At 40.1% G+C, this 17,614-nt stretch overlaps 1 protein-coding gene across 3 annotated transcripts in view; it reads right to left on the bottom strand.

Annotated features, from left to right (window-relative positions):
• LOC120311999 (pancreatic lipase-related protein 2-like) overlaps window positions 1-16,882 on the bottom strand; it is a 38,275-nt gene extending 21,393 nt beyond the window's left edge. The window contains exons 1-2 of one of the 3 annotated variants that reach the window (XM_039352218.1): window positions 16,843-16,882; window positions 7,966-8,054 (exon numbers count right to left, since the gene is read on the bottom strand). In XM_039352218.1, the coding sequence (XP_039208152.1) occupies window positions 7,966-8,001 (36 nt within the window). In that variant the 5' untranslated portion in view covers window positions 8,002-8,054; window positions 16,843-16,882. Of the gene's footprint in view, window positions 1-38; window positions 72-7,965; window positions 8,098-16,842 lie in introns of those variants that run through there. The other 2 variants (XM_039352373.1, XM_039352288.1) reach the window with 2 other exon arrangements.
• Between the last annotated feature and the right edge of the window lie 732 nt (window positions 16,883-17,614).

Genomic DNA, 17,614 nt, shown 5'->3' with positions numbered 1-17,614 from the left:
AGGTATGGCCGGTGGAAAAATATCTATATCATACCTACTTTCCAACAACACTTTCTCTTGCTCTATCTGGCTGGCGTTAGGTATATAAATACCCAGAAACATAGTTATATAAAAGATATTGCTTTAAACATCAAATGACCTCTTTAGAATTTATATATATAGTGAATGAGAAAAAATATATTCATATAATGCCACCTATTCCTGTCTCCAAAGAAATGTAGTTAAACCAGATCAGTTTGTTTGACTTTACATTTGGTTTCTATAAGCAACATCAAAAGGACACTGCATTTAAATATTAAATAACTGATAACATTAATGTCTTATGTAACACTCAGAAATACAAACTGTAGCTCTTCTTTCACTATCAGTCCACAGACTGAATTCCCATGATAAGCTTCCACCAGTCAGGAATAATATCTTTAAAACTGTCATACCACATGAGACAATTGAATGGCAACAAGATATATTGTTAGGTAAATAGTACATATATGAACTTAAAAATCAGGACACATTATTTTTATTCAGCTGCATGAAAGCATGTATTGTATCTCATAAATATTAAATGTAGGTGCTCTACACTACAGTATCTTCTCTCAGGTTGTTGAAGATATAGTTTTGAGGCTTTAAAAGGAGAAAATGAAACTTAAAGATTGTTATTTTTAATATACTTTTGATTGATTGATTGATTATGTGATATAGTTGGTGTTGACTCTTAGTGACCAGATAAATTTCCTCTATGAAGAATTTTGTACATTGCGCGCCCATAGTTAAAGCAAATCATTTTTATGAGTTGAAAGAAAATAATTTGTACAAAACCTTGAAATAGCAGACATTTGTTTTGTTATGACCTAAATCAGCCAATTTTAGATTGTAATTATCACTTCATATTTTTTTCTACAATTTCTATTACTGTGTGCTGTAAATATCATTGAACAGAGATGGACTTGCTTTTGAAAAACATGCCTAGTATAATTGCAAACAATAGTTATATTAAAGGGATTTAACTCTGATGTTTTAATAATATGAACTGACCAACTAGCATTAATATTCTTGTATTTTATCAAATTATATGGTGAACCGTATATCTGGCCTTGAGGAGTGAGTGTTAAACATTTGCATTAAAAACACCTCCATGATATAAACATGGGTGACCACAGAAAATCTGATATGTATTACTGAGATCCAGCTACAGTAGGTGATGCTAATGATATTACTGCCTCTGAAATCTGTCTGGCTGGATTTTGGATCCTCTTCAGCTTAGAGACTAGGATTGGGGTGGGGGTGGCACTGATCTATTAAGAAACCCTACCAGTTACCAGTGTTTCTGTTCCAGCAGTGGCAAGGAGAGAATGCTTTTGTATTAAGTTGAGCTGTAGAGACAAGTTGGAGCCTATTGGCATAATGGCTTTTTTGATACCGATGGGGTTCCTTTCTTGACTCTGGTCCTAGTTACTGGACTGCTGGTGACAATTGTTGTTGGAGGACTTCAATCTCCATTTCTAAGGTTCAGTTGGGCCCAGAAGTTAATGGCTTCTTGGCTACCATGGGCTTGTTTCAGGTGTTCTTGGGTTCAGCAATGTAGAACACACTTTGGACCTTGCCCTTCTTTTAAAAAAAGGGTTTATGTGATCTGGATATATGGAACATTACTACTCTTCTTTTGCAATGGTTGGATTATTTCCTGACCCAAGTGTAAATGATTGCCATCTGAGATGTTCATATGGATAGACCAAATCCAATGATTTGCCTCAGATACTTCATGGATCCTAATGGTTTCTGATGGTGCTTGGAGAGTTTCCTTACAATCTGGCAGGTGAATCTGCTGAAGACCTGATTTGCTGTTGTCATTCTGGGATGACCTCGTGGTGTTCATATGAAGACTGGGGAGGAAGATGAATTAGATTCCTTTAGGTGCATGGTACATATTCCCATGTAACGATTGAGTGTAATATAGAATTAAATCAGCATTTATTTTAATTACTAAACAGTTATACTTAAGTTATACTTTGGTTTGCCCTTTGTAGATCATCTGTATAATGTAGGATCATCTTTTGTATTGTCAATTGAAAAACTTCAGAAAACAGATGGCCATATGGCATACAGTCCTTTTTAACTTGGATGGTCTCATTTTTGATAGAACTAAACACAACATTCAAACCAAGTAGCACTCCAAGATATGAAGAATTTTTCCTTGGTAAACTCCTGTGAGATAACATAATCAAAAAGGGGTTAGAGTGAGGGTGGTTCAGAGCAGAAATAACTTAATCAAAATTCCCACAGGATGGAACTTTAATGCAGACCTAACTGGGAGGATGTTGCATGTTTGCTGGTTTTGAAAGGCTCCTCCTAACATCATATCTCAGATTCCCTGACTGGTAAAGGAATGTACAAGCTTTGCTTAATTGTCATATTGTGTTCTTCAGTATTCTTGAATATTCTTTTATAGCTGTCTTAGTCACAAATGTGAAGTTGTGTCAGGCGCAAGCAATCAGATCCACAAGTGAAAAGTTCAAATTGATAACTTTATGCTATTCTATCTATATTACAGGAATCTCCCCAGGCTGCTTTTCTTTTCTTGGGAACAAACAGATAAGGTCCCATGGAAATTGAGGTGGTGGTGGTCAACCCTAGGTTTCTTGTGGCTATGCAATGACTCAAGGCTTGATCCCTCCTCTTATCTGCCTGACAGTTTTCCAAGAGATTGGCTCTATAAATTTGAGTGAACGGATGAATGAAATGAAATGAATGAAAAAAATTATAATCTTCATTATTCTTCAATGTTAGTTGATTATTATCCTGTTATACGTCTCAGAATTTCTGAATATTCTTAAAATGTTACATTATGTCATGTCCTGTTATTATTTATTTCCTTATACTGCTTTGGAATAAAGCCCTAAATGCTCATTCTGTATGGTTATTGCTTCTGAATAAAAAAAAACCCCCAAAATCTTGGGATTCAACCCAACTGGGCTAGCGACAACAATATACTGAACCCTTGATAAAATTGTAGCTTCTCTCAGTGGGTCAGTCTTAGATCGTTTGTTGATTTACTGGGAGACTGCAGGAGATAAACTGGCAGAAGTGAAATCGAGAGTGCTGGTGCAGGTGGTCAAGGAATGAATATGCCTGAGCATAACTTCACGCCCACATTCAGACCAATACTTTCGCCATAAGAACGATAAAACAGCATTATGTATCCTCTCTTATTGTGTCAGAGTTCTCATTCTGTTAGTTGTATTTCAGATTGTCAATTCATTGTTAGGGAAAAAAACAACATCAAGAGTTCCTACCCAGTTTCTGGTCAATTAGCACATTATTTCATTAACAAAGTCACCCAGATTTGCTTAAGTCTTGGTTCCATGTGAATAAGGTCCATAATAAGGACTTGGACATCGTTTTGTTACCTGAGATTCCTTTTGATATGTGACCTCTGTGACAGGATATTCTCTAGGGCAAGGGTGTCAAACTCAATTTCACTGAGGGCGGCATCAGCATTGCGGTTGCCCTCAGGGGGGCAGGTGGGTGTGGCCTACTGGGTGGGCGTGGATGGAGTGGGTGTGGCCTACTGGGTGGGCGTGGTCAGCTCTACATCGTTCGAATCAAGGGTGCCTGTGGGGGCCTGGGCAGGAGTGGGACAGATCTGATGGTCTTTGGCAGAAGGGGGTGGGACCAGGGCAAGTGTCAAGGCATAGTCCACTGGAGGAGCCTCGCTGTTCCTCTCAGGCCATGCAGGGGGGACTGGATGGTGGCGCGGGCTTCCCGGAGCCTTGGGCAGCAGAGGTCAAATGCCCAGCCAGGCCCTCGAGCACCTGCGGCACCAAGCCCAGCCCCACTTTCCCAAGGGGGCACCCAGCTGCACTTATCTCCTCCTCAAGGCTGCTGCTGCGCTTGCTCTCCTTAGCCAGGTTGTTCATGATGGGTACAAGGACAGAGTCAGAGAGAGGCCCATTCCCTCTCTGTGGAAGGAGACCCGGCTTTGTATCCAAAGCTTCCTTAGCAATAGGATGGGAGACCCCAGGATAGGCCAGGAGGAGGGGGCAAGGGGATGGTGAAAGGGCAGCAGGGCAGAACTAAGGTAGGACTTCCCTCAGACCCTCCCTCTCCTTTCCTTCTTTCCTTCCTTCTTTCCTAAGTACAGAGTGGTGGGAAAATATTTGAGAGAAAAATAGGCAAGAAACGCAGCTGGGGAGGTGTCACCCTTCATGAGGAATGAAGAAATGCACCATCGCCTGGAAGTGGCCAGCACATGGCCCTCACCTGGCCACTTCCAAGCGATGGTGCATTTCTTCATTCCTCACAAAGGGTGACACTTCCCCAGTATGCACCCAGGGGGCGTGGTCGATGAGGCAGGGGCTAGTTCCTCGCTGTTTCCAGACGGCCTTGTGGAGCTAAGACTGAATATGTTTCAGCATAGATGGCCACCACAAAATTGTACATTGGCTCCTGGCTGGCCTGGGCCAGGGCCAAGGCAGTGGGGGCCATTCCCTCACTCTTTCCAGGATGGCTTCACAGGCCACATGAAATCACTTTATGGGCCGTATCTGGGCCCCAGGCCTTGTGTTTGACATGTCTGCTCTAGGGTATTGTCTGCCACCTGAGGCTGCCTCCCTCCCTATTGTGTAGTGGGTTTCAATAGGCAAGGAGCAGACCAGCATAGTTACAAGTTATTTATTGACTCAAACTAGAACTGGAGAACTGCAGACAATTGCCTGTAATTTATACTTTAAGCCCACAGGGTCTTAACCAATCACAATACTTGAAAAACCCACCCAAATATGAATGTTCAAAGTTTCCCTTCAAAATAGTTGGAGTTAACAGTCAGGGTCATCTAAAGGTTAGTTTCATTTTAGCTTCACAAGCAGCTGAAGTTAAGTTAGTTTCACTTTAGCAGGGATTAACACAACTTCATATATATTCAATACATAACACTCCCCCTCTTAATTTCATCAGATATGTAGCTAGAGATAAGGTGACTTTCAGAATCAGGGAGACTGTTAATTGCTCATTGTGAGAGAACGCTCTATTGGTGTTCTTAAAGGTAGCTATAGTACACTTTATTCTTAAAGGCCCTATCTAGACCCTGAAGCATTGAACTACTACTGCCCATTTTACAGCCTTTCCTTTTAGCAGAAGGCTATTGGAACAATGGTACTGAATCAAATATTCTAGAGAAAATGGATTGCCTGGATACTGTGCTGTCAGGATTCAGACCCGCACATGGAATAGAAATGATCTAGTAAATGCCTTTCACTAGACAAGGGCGAGCAAATGCATCCATCCTTGACTTTTAGAATAAGATTTAAAACAGTGGTTCTCAACCTTCCTAATGCCGCGATCCTTTAATACAGTTCCTCATGTTGTGGTGACCTCCAGCCATAAAATTATTTTCATTGTTACTTCATAACTGTAATTTTGCTACTGTTATGAATAGTAATGTAAATATCTGATATGGAGGATGTATTTTCATTGTTACGAATTGAACATAATTAAAGCATAGTGATTAATCACAAAAACAATATAGCAATGCTTGCTGGAGAATCTTACTCTTACTCTTCCTTGCTCAAAAATGTTGGGAGAGAGGGAAGGGGAAGGAAGGAAAGAAGGAAGATTGAAGGGGAAAGGAAGGAGATGGAGAAGGAAGGAGATTGAAGGGGGAAGGAAGGAAGGAAGGAAGGAAGGAAGGAAGGAAGGAAGGAAGGAAGGAAGGAAGGAAGGAAGGAAGGAAGGAAGATTGAAGGTGAAAGGAAGGAGATGGAGAAGGAAGGAAGATTGAAGAGGAAAGGAAGGAGATGGAGAAGGAAGGAGATTGAAGGGGGAAGGAAGGAAGGAAGGAAGGAAGGAAGGAAGGAAGGAAGGAAGGAAGGAAGGAAGGAAGGAGAGAGAGAATGAAGGGGAAGGGATGGAGATGGAGATGGAAGGAAGGAAGATTGAAGGGGAAAGGAGATGGAGAAGGAAGGAAGATAAAGGGGAAAGGAAGGAGATGGAGAAGGAAGCAGATTGAAGGAGGAAGGAAGGAAGAAAAAAGAGAGATTGAAGGGGAAGGGATGGAGATGGAGATGGAAGGAAGGAAGGAAGATTGAAGGGGAAAGGAAGGAGATTGAAGGGGGAAGGAAGAAGATGGACAAGGAAAGAGATTGAAGGGGGAAGGAAGGAAGGAAGGAAGGAGAGAGAGAGAGATTGAAGGGGGGAGGCGCTGCCAAGGACGCACAAGCAGCCCCGCACAATTGCCCAGGGAGGGGGGAGGCTCTGGCAGAGAGCCTGGTGGAGAGCCAAGCGGTGGCACATCCGGGGGCCCCGAAGCTGCGTGGAGGATCCAAGCGCCTCGGAGCCGCCGGCTGCCCTCTCACACCTACCAAGGAATGGAGATTGAGATGGAAGGAAGGAAGATTGAAGGGGAAAGGAAGGAGATGGAGAAGGAAGGAAGATTGAAGAAGAAAGGAAGGAGATGGAGAAGGAAGGAGATTGAAGGAGGGAGGCGCTGCCAAGGATGCAGAAGCACCTCCGCACAATTGCCCGGGGAGGGGGGGAGGCTCTGGCAGAGAGCCTGGTGGAGAGCCAAGCGGCGGCACATCCGGAGCCTCGGAAGCTGCACGGAGGATCTGTGCCCCTCAGAGCCGCCGGCTGCCCTCTCACACCCACCAACCTGGAGCCCCCCATCCTCATCCCGGCACCTCTTGCCCTCTCCCAGCCGCCCCCCTGGGACCTGCTCTCCCCTCCAGCCTCCTGAGCGCCATTGCAGCAGTAGGGTCACAGGAGCCCCTTTCCATGCCACGCAGCCCATTGCACGTGAGAGGGGCGCGGCCGGAGCGCCAGCTCCCTCTCGGAAGGCGCCACTTCTCCCCTCCCAGCCCGGCCGGCTGGCCTCCGATGCACATGCGGGCATCGCCACCGCCTTGCCCTCTTCCCTGCCCCCAGCCGCTTCCGAGGCCCGGAGCCTGGCAAGCTGGGAAGGAGCCGATCCTGCTCGGCAGCCCCACGGCTGTGCCAGGCGCCAGAGGGCTGAGGTGGCTTCCGACGATGAGGGAGGCTGGCCGGGCGGCGTGGGGGACGCTCTTGCGTGGTGCAGAGGGCGGCCGAGGGCGGACCGCGGCCAGGCAACCAGGAGGCGTGGAGACCAGCTCAGCACTGCAGCTCAGCTCAGCCGGCAGAGGCAGCAGCAGCGGAGCAGCCCAGCGGCAGTGCCAGCAACGGCCCAGACTCGGCTCAGCTCGGACCAGCCACTGAGCCAGCCCAGGGCGGCATCGGGGGTGCGCCCGATGGCTCTGCAGCGGCAGGAGCAGGCGCTGTCAGAGGAGAAGGGCACCCTGGAGGCGGAGGAGGAGAAGGAGGGCGGCGGAGAAGGGCAGCGGCGGCAGCCAGATAGAGGAGCGGTGTCTCAGTTTCTAAAGACCATCGGAAATATGTGTTTTCCGATGGTCTTAGGTGACCCTTGTGAAAGCGTCGTTTGACCCCCAAAAAAGTCGCGACCCACAGGTTGAGAACCGCTGGCATAGATGATAGAAACCGGACAAATTTGATCAACTAGGCACAACTCTCTGAGAAGAGAGCTTTAAAAACTGGATTTGGTTGATTATGGATTCATAACCATCTGAATTATGTCTGCTACTTTTTCCTGAAGGTTTTTCATCTTTAACATTTATATGGCAAGATGGGAAGAATCTGAGTTTTTAAAGAGTTGCATATGAGAGAAAGGGAACTTGGCAATTCATCTGCTCCTAGGAGAATACAAGGAGATGCTCTCTAACCCTCTCTGGATGATTTCCAACATTCCTTTTTCCTATTAAGGGTACACGGCTTCTTGCATTTCCTTTTGGAAATATATGATAAAAGTCTTTATCCCAACGTTTCTTTCCCCTCAATCCCCATGCTGGACAATAGCATCCTACCAGTTGCATTTCTATCTCCTTACAGTCAAATGTCCATCCTCCCCTCCTATCCCTATTGTATATATTATTAGCTACTTACCATTCTAAGATTTCTTAATGCTGTGAAGTCTTCCATTCAGAATATTTTCCTTTAATACTGTGCTATCCTTTATGTTGCTGGGCATGCTTCTGATAAGAGAAGAGAAGACTTTTTAGGGAAGTGGAGATTGACTGATGCACAGGTGTGCATTCTGTCCATGAATGTTAACAAAGCAGTTTTCTTTGTGTGGGCTGGCCTGGCGGTTTGCAAGATTTGGGCTTGGATATTTTACTCTGACTGACTCCCACTGAAGTTTCATCATTAGTTACTTTTCAACAGAATCAGCCATGCAACATTGAATCTAATGGTGTTTTAGGTTCCCTTTTATATTGTCCTGTCATAATATTTCAGTCTTCTCTCCCCCACCATCATGATTTCATGCTTGTCAAAGTTCTTGTGCCAAAGCAATTTATCCATCCATCCATGTGCTATTTAACATTTTAAACTCAAACATAAATGTTAAAAGTGTCATAACTACAAGAATACATTTTCATATAATAAAAGGATTTGACTGCTTTAACTTTTAAAAATTAAAATGAGAATGTGTAAAAAGTTACATAAATGTCCCTCAATTCTGAAACATCCTTCACCTTATGAAAATAAAGTCATGTGATCAGGAAAGAAAGGGGAGGGACGCTTAGAATGGAGATGCTGGCAACAATTTGAGCCACTACACAAGTGTTTTTCTGATAGAGATTAACATTTTTTTTCTGGATTTTTTTCTTCTGCGGATTTTGGCTGGATCTTGCTAATTTTTAAAGGCATCTATCTCCAAATTTGATCCTGTCATGTTTGGTTTTCAAAAACAATTATCCTCCAGATGGACAGACTGGCAAGGTGAGTCCTGACTCCTTTTACATAATTTCTTCATAACATTCCATTCTGTGTCCATTATTTTTTTTATTAAACAATGGGGAAGCCAGCAGGAAATCTAAACTCAGTGTGGCAGGAAAAAAGAGAGAAGGGAAGGGAAGGGAAGGGAAGGGAAGATTTCCAATGCCTCTTAGCAGCTTCCCACCTGGAACCTGGAAGTCATTCCTGTTTCCATTGATTTTTTTGCCTGGCCATAGTTATTCTATTTCTTGTTTAGGTAAGGAACTATCTCTGAAACAATGATCCAACATGACATGAGTTGTCAGGTGTGGATCTAAAATTTTACATGTACCTCCTGAAATCATTGGAAAATTTAACATGCAAGAAATATATACATTGACATTGGAATACTACATAGAAGATAGTCAATTCTGTTTCTAAGCTCCTAGAAATATATTGGCTTATTGAAAATATCCTGTCAATAAAAAAATCACTTCCTTTTTATCATATAACTGTTGAGACAGAAATAGCATCACCCAGGATAGCTTGAATACAATGGCAGGAAATGCCATGCCTTGCTTAAAATTTTTTAAGTGTTTTCAGTTATATGCAAAATGACAAATGGTGTCAACCAGCTTATCTCTCTAGAGCATCTGGCTTTATAAAATATAGGGAAGCCCTTGTGAAAAGTGGTTATTCAAGTTACCCAACTTCCATCATGAATGAATGAAAAACTCCTTTTGCATAAATAGATTGCAAAGGGGATTCACATATGAATAACTCTTTTACATTGCAACAATTGAAACAGTTTTGTTAAATCCAAGCATTTGAAAAATTTCATCATGTAGAATAAAAGAGAATTGCAATAGTGAGCTATTTATAAGCTTTTGCCCTTCATGGATGATCTTCAATATATTAACATGTACAGTAAGTCTATAGTCATGTGAGAATTTTTAAGGATGCAACTTGATGTGGTATTACATGAACATGATTGACTAGCACCTTAAAACTCAGGCATTTGTAGGCGCAAGGTGAGAGCGGATAACATATACATCATAATATTTATGACATTTTTGTCAGCTATCGTTATGGAAGTGTATAAATTGGGTCCTTTGCAAATTGTTGCCATGATGAATATACCACTAGTTTGATACCTTTATGACTTCTTACAGACACAGCTGCATTCAAATTTTAAACTTAAAAATTTAAACACAACTAGAGGGAATGACAGGAGGAACTGAATCATTTCTTCTTGCCAGAAGTTATTACCCCATCAAGATTATTTTTTCTATAAGATATAGGCTGACCATTTATGAATTACCATGACCAGCCTGTATCTTATACAAACAATCAACCATCAAAAGAGGAAAATGATACCCAAAATTCAATTCAAATCAAATAACTTGAATGCAGTTATTAACCAGCAGAAAGAAAGAAGAAAAAATAGTTTTCAGATATCCAGAGCATCCAAAAATAAATAAGGAGTGACACATAGAAAAATAGGCTGTAGGGATAACAGACAGGCGAAAGTTGCGAGCAGAAAACTGCCCTACCAATGCTTGTGCCTTTGTTATGCATCTTCTCCCCCCCCACATCACCATGGTGACGTGACAGTACGCAGGTTTGTGTGACCTTGCCAATTTGATAAGGCTAGTCGGTGAACAATGAGTTTTCCTGTTTATGGCCTCTAGCTTTTTACTCTTGAGGATTGGTAAAGGATTTTAGCCAATGAAATGCTGTTGCCATGCTGTATCTTTTGCTATTTGCAAACCTCTATAAAAACAATAAAGGCTGCGTAGTAAGTGGCCATTTCTTTGCACCCTTCAATGACTAAGGAGTGATTACTACAATAGGCTAATATTCTTATTAGTTAAAACTAACCTAAACTATAGAATTGTAGAGCTCCTGACACATCTGAGGAAGGTACAGTAGTAGACAAAAAAAAAAAAATGACCAGTGGGTAATGCTGAGGCAAAGCTCTACTCAAACACATTAAATTTCACTTGGTTATCTGTTGTCTAATTTTGTCTGCCACCACACAGAACTTGGCAATCTTATAATTTCAGGATTAATATCAGAAAGTTAAAAATTGTGTATACTGCTGGTCATTATATCCTATTTTACTAGCTAGAGGGGCAATTAGTATATACTTATATATATATTTGTATATACTTATATTTGTCAGAACAGAAGATTTTTAAAAAGTATATACAAAGTTTAAGTTGTTTCTCCATTTATCAGCTCTAACTTGAAAGGGCAAAAACAAATGGTCCCTCAATGCTGTATGCAAACAACATTCTTATAGTTTATTATATATTGAGTTGATGGAATACATGGATACTGTTGATTAAAACAATTGAAAAATATAGTTTTTTAGATTCTACTTGTTCTTCACCTCCAGTTTGGAAATTCTTAAATTCAAATCTCTCTCTCTCTCTCACTCTCTCTCTCTCTCTCTCTCTCTCTCTCTCTGTGTGTGTGTGTGTGTGTGTGTGTGTGTGTGTGTATGTACCTGAAGTTTTCTTGGCAGGGCTTTTCATAAATGGTTTGTCATTACCTTCTTCTTGAAACAGAGTGGGCTGAAACAGAGTGACTGGCCAAGAGTCATCTATTTGGCTGGGAGCCTAAGGTGGGACTAGAACTCATGGTCTCCCGGTTTTTAGCGTGATAACTTAACCACTAGGCCAAATGGGTTCTTATTAAATTTAATTAGCAATGTGGAAAAAAAGAGAAGCGGGTACTCAGAACTAAAAGTTAGCTGAAATTAAATTAGTTACATGAAAGGGTTTTATTCAAAACATTGGTTATACTCCTTATAAAGTACTTAAAAACCAATAAGATGTCTCAATTAAAAAATATATATGGAGAAAGCTATTCAAAATATTATCAGATGGAACCTATACAGGTCTTCTACTATTTGTTTGATCTTCAGTCTAGTTACAAGAGCAAAGTACATGTTTCTCATGTAGATTTCATGAACTAATATCAGATTCCAAAGTGCAAGAGAGTTAATTGGCCATAGTATTTCACTTTGGAGATGGAATAGAGCCTCAACCATGGCTACTTTAAGACTTGTGGACTTCAAGCTGGCTGAGGAATTCTGGGAGTTGAAGTCCACAAGTCTTAAAGTTGCCAAGGTTGAGGACTCCTGGTATAAAAATAACATTCTCCATTTCCATTTCTGTATTTGTTGGCATATTATAAACGATGATAGAAGAAGTGTGTAATTGCTCCTCAGTTTTCTGAACAGCTTTCTGGATAATGCAATAGTTGAGAACTCTTTCACCACACCTAATTAATTACAACATATCTACATACCCAAACTCAAGTTATGTAAATATTACCTCACCAGTATTTGAATATGCATATAAATAAATTAAGGGTTACTTAATGAGCGCCTTGTGAAATACACAGGACTGCTATGACAGGAAAAACCTGTTGCAGCTTTAGACTGATAATACTGTAGTAAAAACAGTTCCAGAAGCTTTTCTTTCTTCAGTAAGAAACCTAAGACCAAGAACAAAACCTTCAAAATTCACTTTTTTTCCTTCTTGTGCATTCAACAAATCCTTCCTATAGATGAATTCAACATATTTTCCTCATTATTTTCTTACAGTATAAAACCTTTATTAAAGATTAAAATTACAAAAAATAATACAAATAAATATAAAGAAAGAGTAGAATAAAAATAATGATTAGAAGGTGCGGCAAGAAAGAAAAAAGAGAATAATAGAAAAAAATATAGTAAATAAAGAAATATATAAAGAAATGACTTACCACCTTTATCACAAGTACAAACAATTTTAATTACTAATCGCCTTCTCTTAAAATTCAACAAATACGGTAGTCTCTTCTACCCACATCCCATCTCTTATCTACAAACTTGTAAGGCATCGTCATTTCAGTCCTGTTGTCGGCAACAGTCCATTGTCGCCAGAGATAACATATTTATTTTAACCTTGTTCAAATAAACCAGTTACATTCCTTCTTTTTATTTCTAACAATCTTGATGTTATACTCCCTTAAAATAATGTTGTAGAACTTGATTTCCTTTGTTGTCTCTTCTCACAAAATTCTTCAAAACTTTAATAAAATTATGTCAGTCTTAGTTTCGCCAGATAGAACTTGTTCCTTTTCCATATCTTTTAGACCAGCGATTCTCAATCTTCGTGTGACGGCGACCCCGTCACACGAACGCGCCCCCTGGGGGGGGGAAATGGCGGATCGCGTTGTTTCACGACCCCCTTAAAATGGTCGATCGACCCCAAATGGGGTCGCGACCCATAGGTTGAGAACCGCTGTTTTAGACACAATCTATCTATGTCACCTATGTGTGAGGAGGGCAGCAATATGTTTAATATATAATCACCTACCTATTTATCATAAATATATTTATTTAATAAGTAAATCTATAGTCAGATACTATTAAAATTAATTTCTGGGTTCATTGTTCAAATATTCAAATATCCTTCAATGTGCAATGTTAAAAAAATTGCTTCATTCTGTACTTGTAAGTTGAGTTTAAGTTCTTCGACTTCAATTGTAATTTTTAGTTTCCTCTAGTTTCCTAAACCTTAGTTTTAAAAAAAATCAAAACAAAAGCATTTTCTCATGGAAAGGATTCTTTATAATTAATTTAAACATCTTATTTCAAATTTACCTTGACCCTTTATAGCTTTCTATAATCAAAATTTTAATCACCCTTTTGCTATTTACGACAACAAAAATTAAATTCCAAAATTTGTAGCTAAAATTGATTTTGTTAAGTATGGAAGGAAACTCACTTGGTACTGTAAGAATTGTTGATTCAAAGGATAACACAAAGGGATTTCAGCAAGAACCCATCCATGAACTCAAATTACAACAATGTTAAAGAACTGACAAATATGTAAGCTTGGACACCTCACAGAGAGAAGTGAATACTCCCTCAATTCCCCATTACAGTGCCTCCAAAGGATTATAAATCCGACATAGACGAAGATGAAATCATGGTCTCATTTAATGAAATCATGGTCTCATTCTTCATATCCATAGATCCAGAACTAGCAAAAGAATCCATGACAACACTACTACATAGAACACTGACCTAACTAAATATACCAAGATTGATATATCCAGAATCATGGACTTTAATAACCTGTGCCTGACCACATACTTTCAGTTTAATGGACAAATATATCAACAAATCAAAGGAATACCATGGGGTCACTACTTTCAGGACACATAGCTGAGATTGTAATGCAACATCTGGAATCTACAGCACTCCCACACAAACAACCTAAACTATGGATACAGTACATAGATGACTCCTTTTTCATAATAAAAAAAGACTAGCTAGAGAAAGCACGAAACTATCAGCAACGTCTTCAAAGGAATAAGAGACTGGACAGCCATTTGTCCGAAATGGTGTAGGGTTTCCTGCCTGAGCAGGGGGTTGGACTAGATGACCTCCAAGGTCCCTTCCAACTTTACTACTATTACTATGAAGAAAAAGAAGAAGAAGAAGAAGAAGAAGAAGAAGAAGAAGAAGAAGAAGAAGAAGAAGAAGAAGAAGAAGAAGAAGAAGACAGTAAGTGCCGCCTATGCAAAGAAGCTGAAGAAACAGTGGACCACTAGGTAAGCTGTTGCAAGAAGATTGCACAAACTGATTACAAGCAGCGGCATGACAAAGTAGCAACAATGGTGCATTGGAAGATCTGCAAAAAATACCATTTGCCTGTAAGCAAAAACTGGTGGGATCATAAAATAGAGAAAGTCATAGAAAATGATAAAATTAAACTGCTCTGGGACTTCAGAATTCAAACAGACAAGCACCTGCAACATAACACCCCAGACTTAACAATTGTCGATAAGAAAGACAAAAAAGTCTGGATATTGGACGTGGCAGTGCCTGGAGACAGCAGAATAGAAGAGAAAGAAATGGAGAAGATAACAAAATACAAAGACCTACAAATAGAAATAGAAAGACTGTGGCAAAAGCAAGCAAGGGTAGTACCAATAGTAATAGGCTCATTGGGTGCAATCCCAAAACAACTGGAGCACCACTTGAACACCATTGGCATTGACAAATTCGCTATTAGTCAATTGCAAAAGGCGGCCTTACTAGGAACTGCTTCCATCCTGCGATGATATCTGTAATACCATCAAACATCCACATCTGCCTATCCCAGGTCCCGGGTAAGGACTCGATAGGTAGACAAAATGCCAAATCCAGTCTGAACATCTGGCTGACTGTGCGATGATCCATAATAATAATAATAAAGTTGGAAGGGACCTGTTGTTCTTTCTTGCTAGTCTATTAGTTTGTCTTGATGACATGAAAACAGGGCCCTAATCTCTACAGTGCTATGAATAATGAATTTATAACCTGACAGCCTACTTAAAATAGCGTCAGAAAGTTTGTTTCTTGAGATAAACCCAGTGAAGCTGTACAAACCACTTGTGAAATACTTTTTATAGCAGAGTTCCAATTATGTTGGCTAATTTACAACTACTAAGTCTTAATTTTTCTTGATTAAATCATGAGTGGTGAAGTTGTCCTGCAATTTTAGGAGCCATGGCCATTTTCTTGCACTGAGTAAGAATTAAAATGTCAATAATCCCTTTGGGGGAGAGGCAGGACTTTTTTTTAATATGATAGTTGCATGTCACAAGTTTGGTAGGGCAGTTTAGATGAGGAGAGCCCAGTGTGTGACAGTTGGTGAAGCTGATCACAATCTAAATATAGATAAATAGCCCATTTAGATTTAATAATAATAGTAGTAAAGTTGGAAGGGATCTTGGAGGTCATCTAGTCCAACCCCCTACTCAGGCAGGAAACCCTACACCATTTTGGACAAATGGCTGTCCAGTCTCTTCTTAAAAACTTCCAGTGTTGGAGCATTCACTGCTTCTGGAAGCAGGTTGTTCCATTGTTTAATTGTTCTAACTGTCAGGAAGTTTCTCCTTAGTTCTAGATTGCTTCTCAACTTGATTAGTTTCCATCCGTTGCTTCTTGTCCTGCCTTCAGACGCTTTGGAAAATAGCTTGACTCCCTCTTCTTTGTGGCAGCCCCTGAGATATTAGAACACTGCTATCATGTCCCCCCTCGTCCTTCTCTTCGTTAAACTAGACATACCCAATTCCAGCAACCATTCCTTATATGTTTTAGCCTCCAGTCCCAAATCACCTTTGTTGCTCTTCTCTGTACTCTTTCTAGAGTCTCAACATCTTTTTTACATCGTGGTGACCAAAACTGGATGCAGTATTCCAAGTGTAGCCTTACCAAGGCATTGTAAAGTGGAATTAATACTTCACGTGATCTTGATTCTATCCCTCTGTTAATGCAGCCCAGGACTGTGTTGGCTTTTTTGGCAGCTGCAGCACACTGCTGGCTCATATTTAAGTGATTGTCCACTAGGATTCCGAGATCCCTCTCTAACACTAGACCAGGGGTAGGCAACTTTGGCTCTTTTATGACTCATGGACTTCAACTGGCTGGCTCAGGAATTCTGGGAGTTGAAGTCCATGAGTCATAAAAGAGCCAAGGTTGCCTACCCCTGCACTAGACCAACAATCAAGAAGTAAACAATATCCCAATTAAGGAATTATCAATATAGACAGACAAGCTAAAAGTAAACAACAGCCTAATCAAGGAACCACATATTACATATTTTATTTCTTCTTCCTTATATTGTATGTGCTTTTTGTAGACAAATCATATCTTGTTTTGGTTTTTTTTCAAATAGTAAAATATTATCTTGTATATTTTGAGGGACATTTGCCCCAATTATATTATAATTAATATCATGTTTCTGACTTGGTTGATGTTTGAGGCTCTGATCCACAATTTTCTAGGGCCTCAAATGTTTTGAAACCAATGTCTTCAGAATATTGACATTTTTAAATATAGCAATGATAGTTCAATTCTCTTTCCAACTGATCAAATGGACAGCAAATCATATACAGTATTTGTTAGAGAATTTTAATTTCTCTATTGGTGAAAAATAAATCAGAAGCTCTCACAGTTGACTGCATTTAGCTGATTCAAATAACTTTATATTTATATAAAAATATTTACAATACCATTCTCCTTTACAGCAACATAGCTTAATGAAGACTTCTTACAGAGACAGACCAGAGACAAAACTTGAGACTGGAAATCCAGCTCCTAACTCAATACTCTTTTGCACAGTCTCAGTAGCACTTTCCTCACATTGGCTGACTGAGTTACCACATGACTCTTCCTGTTCATGAATATTCCAACAGTATTTATAATGGAACAGACACAAACAACCTTTTAATGAAGAGCATATAGCCAGACTGTATATTGTTCAGTATTTTTAAACTAAAGGAACATCCTGTGTGAGCAATATTACTTTGCTTAATTGTAGGCTCACATCTCTACCTTTTCATAGTGGTTATCCTTTTTTTCTTTTGAACTTTTTAAACAATGTTTTGCCCCTAGGGTCCCTTCATTATATATGAATAGGTATCCTAGTTTATTGTAGTGCTTCAACATTTGGGCTGCAAAATCTAATTGATACACAGAAGTCAGCAAAGATAGGCAAAAATCTCTAAATTTAATCTAAACCTGAAATCTAAATCTAAATTAATTATAATTAATGTATAAGGCAGGGAAGTAAATATTCCCTGAAATTAAATTAAATCTTTGGGCTGTGTGTCAGTTCCACCCATTCCAGAACTGGGAGGCTCTGTCCCCTTCACTCATGCCTTCATGACTTCCTGTTTGAACTACTGCTCTAAATGGGGCTGTCTTTGTGGAACATTCAGAACCTTCAGCTGTTATACAGAGCAGCTGTATGGGTTGTAAATGGTATTGTCTATTTAGCACAGG

Source organism: Crotalus tigris, unplaced genomic scaffold (genome assembly GCF_016545835.1).
Source record: "Crotalus tigris isolate CLP2741 ecotype Arizona unplaced genomic scaffold, ASM1654583v1 scf7180000017536.10889498, whole genome shotgun sequence".
Lineage (NCBI taxonomy): Eukaryota > Metazoa > Chordata > Lepidosauria > Squamata > Viperidae > Crotalus > Crotalus tigris.
This window is presented reverse-complemented; position numbering and strand designations above follow the sequence as displayed.